Consider the following 9,318-nt stretch of genomic DNA (forward strand, 5'->3'; position numbering starts at 1 on the left):
GAACATTTTACAAAGCAAGTAGTTAGGATATGGAACACACTAAATATGAAGGTGGAGGAGGCAGATTCAAATCATGGCTTTCAAAGGGGAATCGGACAAGCATCTGAAGAGAAAAAAATCGCAAGGCTGTAGGAAAAGGGCAGGGGAGCAGGCCTAGCTAAATTGCTCGAGAGAGCAAGCATGGACTCGATGGGCCAAATAGCATTCATCTGTGCTGTATTCATTCTACGATTCTATGTCTCCGCAGCTGTCTTTTTCTGATTACGCTTCCGGAAGTGCCTTAGGGGTGTTTTTTTCTGTTTTGTGGTTGCACAATTCCTGCTCAGATCACCATTAACACCAAAAGAAAATTTGTGCAATGAGTTGTGTAAGAATTAGAACAGGACACTGTTCATTACAAGTCAGCAGTGGACATTCACTGTAACAGCAGGTGCATGTATAGTCAAAACTTGAGGATTAGCCAAAAGCAACATTAAGTTATGGAAACATTCAAAAGGCTAGAGTAGCAGCAAGTTAGCAAATTATTTTCTTTTTAGAAATCATTACAAAAAATATTGCACAGAGAAAAAAAGGGCAAAATTTAAGATGCAATTTGAGAATATAGTGGCTCTGATATTAAAGACAAAGACCAGAATTAATGCAATATCATAGTTGCCTCAGTTGGAGTCAAAATTGACTAGTGATGTATAAATCAATAGAATAGCTTAATTAGCTCACATTTCCAAATTAGGATCCAAACATTAATACACTGGAGCCATTTACAAAGAATGAGCAAGAATTCCTTTAGCAAACACCAACAATACTTACTTTAAACGAAAGTCAAAATGAAAAGCTGCATTGGGAATTTGATTCCTCGACAGCTAAATCATTATTTAATTAAACTAATTTCTAAAAAAGTGTTATGTTTCATTGTTAAAGACTTTAATTACCACAGCCTTAAAACTTAACAAATTTATTGCAATAACCTAAAGAAAACATCTTCTTTACCCAAATGCTGCATCCAAAAGGACAGACTTCAGAATTACCACTAGGTGGTGGTGTTACACCAGCGATAACCATAGGTCAACGAGGTTACAACCTACGTAATAGGCACACAACTTCAAAAGTTTTTAGTTCACTTAAAGTTATTTACAATGGTTTTCCATAAAAAGCACATCTACCAATTTGATTTTTTTCCAAATTCTTTCCAGTTCCTGTCTAATCTTTCTTAACTATTCCTTCAGAGAATGTGTTCTTGGCCATGGACGTCACCAAGACAACCATGAATACAGTCCTGAAACAGCAAAGATGCTCACTTCTTGCTTCTGCATTTTTACTGAGATGCAATTCTGTCACCACAGGATCCCAGCATCTACTAATGCATTCAAGACCCAGTGAAGCTTATATGTAGAAGAGTCAGTATGTCAGGAAAGCCAGATGCTGAAAAAGATCATAGTTCTAAGATTAATGTTTACCATTCTATAAAAGTTTTAAATTGAACTAAATCATTTTCTTAATGAAAGAGTCAATGTATACAGAATAAAGAATGGAGAGTTGGAAACTTATATTTAACAACCGGAAAGCATAAACGCAAATACATGGCTGGAGTACCCAATTTACGTCAAAATTAATTTCTTTACAACCCAACACAGCAGTCCTAGAACAAAATACAATTAATTCCAATAATAAGGCCAAAGCTCCTGAACACATGAACAAAATCACAAATGACCTTTCACTTAGAAATATTAATTTAAATATTACTAGTAAATAGGCCCCCTTTTAGCAACACAGCATAGTTGTAATAGTTTAAGCACAATTTATATATGCCTTGAAGCTCTAGTAACTGTAAAACCTGGAGTTGAATGAGTAAAACTTTTTTTAATGTTTTAAACAAGTTCAGCTAAGCATGGTTCTATTGAATAAGTGTTTAGATACAATATAGATGAGTTACATCTGATAGTGAAAATATTCAAATTCAAGTTATGTAAAATATATGTTAGTGCAACATCCAGTAGAAACCACAAATATTGCCCTGCTGCTAAAGCCCAAAAGCACTGTGACCCTATGAAACACTGAAGTTAACAGTACACCATCAGAATACAGGTCACATCTCTGTCAGCCACGGTTATAGATGACTTCACTTTGCTCCGTGCTGAATTAGTCTCAGTCAAAAGCAAGTAGACGCTTCCTAGAAAATTTCTTAAGACAGATTTATCCTAGCCTGCGGATGTATTATTGAAGTAACAATTATGTTCCATAGCCAAAAACATTAAAATTGGTTGCAGGGTTATAAAATTGTTTTTAAAATGTTATTTTCTCTAAAAGTGATCCAGTACAAATATTGCATTTTGATAGCAAAGTAGACATGAGCCTGATGACCAAAACAAGCAGCTTATTAAGACCCTTGCAAAAGCATTGAGTATGATCTACTTCAGTAACATTTACAAGTCTACTTTACGGAAACCCATCTTATCTAATATTCTGCTTCATATAATTCACTATAGAATGTATTGAAGTGTGCTGGGAAGTTGAGATTTTACAAAATCATCCCACTAGAGCAACGCATTGGTGCAAAGTATTGGGGCTTCAAGCATACAAAGATTTACTGTCAAGTCCCCTTTAACCTCACTGTAGCCATTTAGGAAACGTATATCCAGAGATAGGAGGAAAAATTGGCGAATGGTCAAAGCTTGCACGCTATTCAATTGATACAAGGATGCCAAAAAGTTACATTTTGTTTTAAAGGCTAGTGTGGCATTAAGTCAGAGTCAGAAGTAATGGATTCAAACACCACTCTAGAGACATGAGCACGTAGTCTTGCCTTATACCTCAGCATGGTTGCATTGCTAGAAATGCTGTCTTTCAGATGAGATATTAAACCAAAGGTCTTCCCTTTCAGTTGACCAATAAAGATCCCATAGCATCAAAGATCAGGGGAGTTGTCTTGGTGCCCCATTCAACATTTATTTGTCAACCAATATCACCAAAACGAATTATCTGGTCATTTGTCGCATTACTGTTTGTGGGACATATGTGTAAAAGTTGGCTGCAGCATTAGAACGGTGACTACACTTTCTAAGTATTTCAATTAAGTACTTTTGAACATCCAGAAAACATGAAAGGTGCTAAATTAATGCAAATTTGTTCATTGTATTTACTAAGACACTAATATCAGATGAGCAGTATTAATTTTAGGTTGCATTTTTTTTTAAAATCGACCCAGTTGGTGAATTTTAAATTGGCAATATTGTAGCTTAATTTGTAAAATGGAAAATGGCCTTAGTTGTCCCAAAAAGTCAGAGTGGTTCTTGCATTTGTCGTTAAAGAACTTCAGGTTACATGTTAATCCATAATTCAATAACTATTATCAACTCTATTTCTGTCAGTGATGGCAACAAGGTCAGAAGTTACATAAGCCACTGAAACATGTTGCTCCAATCTCCAAGCAAATCAAATATTTTGTAGAAACAGAAATGAATTTCTGTTCTGTGGTGCATCTAATACGTAGAGTACAAAGTTCATAATATGAAAGGTTTGTTCAATAACTTAAGAGGCAAATGTTTATTTGTGCCTTTTGTGAAGATGAGAAAGGGCCATTAATAAAATGGTTCATATACAGAATAATTGCTAACCTCTGCCATGCCAGATGCAGCAGCGTGATTAACAAGAAAGCAGTTCAGCATATGTAGGTGCAGATAACAGTAATTGTGCTATTAGATGTTAATATTGAAATGTATTCTATGAATATTGCTGATACGACCTCTCAATAAACTTCTAATAGAATGATACTTCACTAACTAGAACAATAATAACTATTCAAGTGCAATCCAAATTGGTTTTAGGCTCTGAAATTGGATTATCTTTACCAAAACCTGTGACGCAAGAATAATTGGACACCTGTGAATATAGCAAATGAACTACCAAATTGATTTTAAATGAGTACAAACAGTAGGTGTCTTATTAGCACTGTATTACATTAGTTGAAGGAGCATTGCCATAGAACTTAAAACTGGAGCAGTACATTTAAAGTGTTACAGATGTTTCACACATGCAAAACAATGAGAAGGCTCTATCACTGGTGCAACAGCCTATGTTTATTCTATAGATAGATTTAAAGAAACATGCCAAAAATTATGAAAAACAACAATCCAATAAAAGTCATAACCCTGGAACTTAAATTCATCAGGGTTACTTTCCAGCAAGGCACTGGATTAAACAAATCCAAAACTGTAAATATCACAATGGTGGTATTCAAGTTCCAACCTTTCATTTGTAACATCCCACATTCAATGTAATTAGCTTATCTTCCATCACTTAAAAAAATACACGCACAAGTAAACGTCAGTTCTTTTAATAAGAGTTGTTCAATTTTCTGAACAAGTTGCAACCGTGCACTGGTTATTTAATCCATTGAATGAGGTAATATATGAAGGCACGTCTTCACAAAATATACAGGCATTTAGACTTCGCCATTAACAAAAAATACATAAGCACACAAAATTAGGAATCTTAATATACTTCAATTTTTAAAGATTTTGCTAAAACTAAAAAAAAAGTCTAGTCACGATTGTCACAGTTTTACAACACACTGAAACAGTGGCAAAAAAACAATTAAAGGACATCTTGCTGAATAAGCGCTAACAGGTTTAATCAAAAAAAATCACCCTTCACTTTCCGATTGTCTTCTATAGACCATACAGAACACTATTGTTAAAATTTAGACAAGGAAATATTTTCCTATAAAAATGCAATAAAAGTTCTGTAAAAAAAAAATTAGACTCCATTCTAATGGCTCTGCTATTCTTACTATAAAACTCTCCATTAATAAATTTCAAGGATAGGAATTATACACAGCAACTTTGTAAAGATCACAAAAAACTATAAATAAAATGTTTTTGATTATACAAAACTTTTACAGACCTTACCTGTTTTATATTTTATGTTAGATGACTAGTCTCCAGTTTTTAAATTTTCCTTGAAGCTGCTTATGCAGTTATGTTATATTGAATTAAAAAAAACCCAAGAAAACCCAGAGTGCAACATAAATATTTTCAAGTGTGCAATAGAAGTTTCTTTTTTTTAAATATACATTAAAGAGTGGTTTTTGATCTTCAAATTTTAAAGAAATTGAATTCACATTTTACTTCTTCAAAACCTTTTCTTTTTTGTTCCAGTATGATTCAGTAATACCCAATAATGATTAGGAAACTTACTGAAAAAAAAATTAGCAATAATAAACACCATAATTTTTTTGGAGAACATGAGATTTATGCAGTTAAATAAGAAAACTCTAAACATCATCAGTAGTAATTGCTATTTTTGAATCTTTTGTCATAGAACTCAAATTTTCATAAAATTGCCCATTTGCTGCATCAAGATAAAAATCCATTATATTTAAAGAAAATTGAAATTCTATGAAATAGTTCAAAATTTAATTTTCTAACTTCAACCTTTAACAACAAAAAAAAACCCACTCCATCTCAAACCATCAAAATGCTATAAATACAGTATCAAGTTTCATCAGGAGAAAGCAATAACATTTAGTAGTTGTTCTTAGTGCTATATTCCAATCACAGCAAACAACAAAAGTACAACAACACTTTATGACTGAACTTCTCCAGGAGGTAAGACCACATATCCAAAATTCATAGGTTAAAGCTGCAGTACTGCATTGCAAAACATCACAGTTGATTTACCTCTCATTTGGAATGGTATTGGGTCATGTTGCTAAGTGAAATGTCATGCCATCAAGTGTAACTATGTACAGTAAAATTGTATTTCAGAAGGAGTAAGAGTGTTTACTTAGGTATTACAGATCAGGCTAGCCATTTAACAATTGTCAGTATTAGCTTTATTTTGCAAGCTAGTTTTTAGTGTGCAAAACACAGTATTGCTTGTATAGCAGGTTCATTATTGATTTTCAAATATAGCTGCTATATTTGATAACTGACTAATGATTGCAAAAGATAGATCCTACAACAACTAATTGTACCCCCTAGATGGTGCCAACTTTGTGCACTGTCAAATCCAAGGTGGTGAGGAAGAGGAAAAGTAAAAACACAAACTTTAGGAACTGAGATCTCGGAATTTTTTAAAGGGATATTGTGACATTCCTGTAGGATAGCAATTGAATCTTATTAAAACAAAAATAAAGAAAATCATTAAAATATTACAATATTGTTTCCTATGAAATACTGCAGCTTTAACAGATTCTTAAATATTGAAAGCAGACTTCTTTTCACACATTTTATGCAAGAAAGCCATGCAATGGAATTGGTTTCTTTACACTTTAGCTTAAATCATGCAAGAATTCCAGAGATGAACATTAATTTTAAGCAGATATTCAAATTTGCTGCTAAACATTCAAATATTATCTAATAGCAATACTCTTTACAAGACCACAGTGAAACTTGCGTATGTGCCTGTACAAATCACCCGACTGCGTAAATCGTCTTTCACACCATTTGCAGGCATGTGGTTTCTCCCTGGTGTGCACAACTGTGTGACGGCTGAGATTATGAGAGTACTGGAAGCTCTTTCCACATTGACCACAGGTGTAAGGCTTTTCGCCTGAGTGAGTTCGTTCATGACGTTTTAGTGTGTACATGCAGGAAAAGGTTTTCCCACACTGTGAGCAGGTGGGCATGGAACCATCAGTAGGCATTTTGGCTCGAGGACCATCTTTTTCCCTGAAGTGAGTGCTCAGGTGAAGCTGAAGAACATGTGGGCTTGGGAAGCCTTTGCTGCAGAGAGGACAGATAAAAATATGTCCTGTCGACATTACCATCCTTGTGTTTGTAATTTCAGATGATGCCATGTCATCCTCACTCCCATCTCGTTCATGCTCTACTCCTTCAGCATGTGTCACACCATTCCCTGGGAACACAGGTCCAAATCCTGCTAGCATACTACTGGCAGAATTCCCACTCTGACTTGCTGGATCCATTTCTTCACTGTCCTCTTGGTCTGACAGCAACTCTTGTTGATCTCCAACATGTGGCATGGTGCCCCGCTGCTGGCTGTCGGAGGCCAGCTGTCCAGAAACATAGGGGGAGTAAAATAAATCTCTTCCAGGCACAGGCTTGAAAGACAGATCTAGAGCACAGTCCACATCAGCTGAGGCCTTGATATGGTCAATAGCTCTCTGAGGCAAAGGTCCTGTGGAATTATTGACACTGGACTTTGTTTTTCCAGCTGCTGCATTGCTGGATTCAGGGTCTGTAGATACAGAATTGACAAGATCAGAGAAGCCCCTACAATGTCCATTAATCTTTTCGCTGCTTGTGGGCTTTTTATAATCTGCAATAGTACAATTTTTCTTGCTTTGTGCATCAAAATTATGCGCAGTTGGCTCATCGCTTTCTGAAGAGCTCTCTTCTTTGACAGATCCAAGTGCATTACCATTTGTTTTTTCATCTATACACAGTTCTTTATCTTTCAATTTCCCCTTACAGACTTTCACAATGTTGTACATGTGAAGGTAGCTGGCTGCAGCTAGCACATCTTCCACTGGTAGACTATTAAACTGAAGTTTTCCCTCATACATGAATTCAAGAAGCAGGCCAAAGGCAGGGGCTGTGACAATGTCACTGTTCAAATGCACAATGTCTCTTTTGTCCAGCTGGTCCCTGTAGAATAGATGGAAGTACATGCTGCATGAAGCAAGCACTGCACGATGGGCTCTAAACTGAACGTCTCCAACTCGAACAGTACAATCACAGAGAAAACCCTGGTGACGCTGCCGACTCAGACACTGCAGCAACTGCCGGCTATGGTCTGGAAACTCCATTCTTCCTTCATAACCTGCTAAAAACACGAAAATCGAACAGAAGTTAAAACTGAAGAAATGCCAGCATGCATTTAATTAAAACTGCGCCATCAATGGTTTAAAACAAGAATCTAACATTGTATAAGACTAATAAACTTAACGATTGCTCGAATTTGTAACGAGCACCCAGTGTTCGTGCAGATGGCATCTGAAACACGACAGCTGTCAGAAAAATGTTATCAATTAGGCAAATTAAGTAACGATCATTTAAAGCAATTAGTTTCCCAAGTAATCACCAAACTTTGGCACTTCAAAATGACAAAAGAGCGTCAATTCAATGATCGCTCGAATGGCGAGCAAACAACTGTTTACTGTTAATACCTTGACCACAAGCAAAAGGAATAAAACGAATTCTCACGCCCCCTTTTGATGCACTCCTCCCCTAAAAGCGTCAGTGTCTTAAAGCATGGGGGGGGGGGGTTCGTCGGACACCCACCCAGTTAAATAGGTTGTAAGTCCGTAATGGATTCTGAGGGAAAGTGGCCACAAAACAGAGAAAAAGAGACAGAGGGAGAGGAAAAAAAGCTGGGTTTACTAACTCCAGGAACAAGCTGGAGAGTCAGCTGCTCTGACATCACTGGCAATGGAAATGCTACCTCCAGCTGTGCTCCTCTAATGCCATATGTTCCTTTAACTCGAGTTCGCAGCCAACAACGGGGGGGGGGGGGGGGGGTTGGAAGAGTTCACCATTGTCCGACAAAGCAACATTTTCAATCTTACATCCTTCTCCTCTACCAGTGATTTTTTTTTTAAACGGAGAAACGCTAAAGTACAACTTTCTCAAGTTAAAATATAATCCTCCAAAAATTAGAAAGTGTGTGAACTCTCTACCTTGCTACTTCGGCCTAGGGGGGCAGTAGTGATAAGCCAGTGAAAGAAAGGAAGAGGAAGAAAAACAACACCAACACCAACACACGAAAACATAACTCCGAGCAAAGCCCCGATCCACAACAAAACTTGGAGCGGAGCGGGGCCGGAGCAGGGAAGGGGAGCAGCAGCGGCGCCTGCCTGCCTGTCTCTGCCTGTACCTGGCCCGGAGCGCGCGCCGCGCTGCTCCAGGTGTTCCACTTACCTGGACACACTGACTCGTGCGGCTGTCGGCTCCGGGACAAGCGCTCATGAGGCCAGTCTCTGCGCAGCTACCGTGTGGTCCCTTCATCTGCGGCCCAGATGTTAGCGGCCGCGCAGCCAACTGTTGGTGAGTGTGGGACTCGTCTGGGCGCCCGTTCTCGCGATACTTACCTATTGAGCAGCGCTGTAAGGTCAGTCAGCAGCCAGTGGATTCCTCTCCCTCCACCGATTGCATTGCTGCCGTCCTACTGAACCCTGTCACTCAGCTCTACCCCAATCCACTGCACCTGCACTCGAAAGTCACGTCAGCATCTAGGTAAATAAATCCGATTTTTACCCAGCTCCATTCCCTTTTAGCACCTATATCTCATCAGAGCTGAAGAGCAACATTTACACATCTATTTATTTTTGGGGATTGTTCTATTTAAAGCGGACACTTT

General features: G+C 37.5%; 1 protein-coding gene across 5 annotated transcripts; it reads right to left on the reverse strand.

The window, feature by feature from the left end:
- Positions 1-4,314: 4,314 nt before the first annotated feature.
- Positions 4,315-9,112, reverse strand: zbtb42 (zinc finger and BTB domain containing 42). 5 transcript variants are annotated; one of them, XM_041215212.1, is made up of 2 exons: positions 9,050-9,112; positions 4,315-7,785 (listed from the first exon to the last, which is right to left on the reverse strand). In XM_041215212.1, exon 2 carries the CDS (start codon positions 7,766-7,768, stop codon positions 6,350-6,352), a length of 1,419 nt encoding a protein of 472 aa, XP_041071146.1. In that variant the 5' UTR covers positions 7,769-7,785; positions 9,050-9,112; the 3' UTR covers positions 4,315-6,349. The 5 variants fall into 5 exon arrangements, with proteins under 5 accessions (XP_041071146.1, XP_041071145.1, XP_041071144.1 ...); XM_041215211.1 differs by lacking the exon at positions 9,050-9,112 and adding an exon at positions 8,880-9,025 and having other exon boundaries at positions 4,315-7,782; XM_041215210.1 differs by lacking the exon at positions 9,050-9,112 and adding an exon at positions 8,880-9,025.
- Positions 9,113-9,318: the final 206 nt, after the last annotated feature.

Source organism: Carcharodon carcharias, chromosome 20, assembly GCF_017639515.1.
Source record: "Carcharodon carcharias isolate sCarCar2 chromosome 20, sCarCar2.pri, whole genome shotgun sequence".
NCBI lineage: Eukaryota > Metazoa > Chordata > Chondrichthyes > Lamniformes > Lamnidae > Carcharodon > Carcharodon carcharias.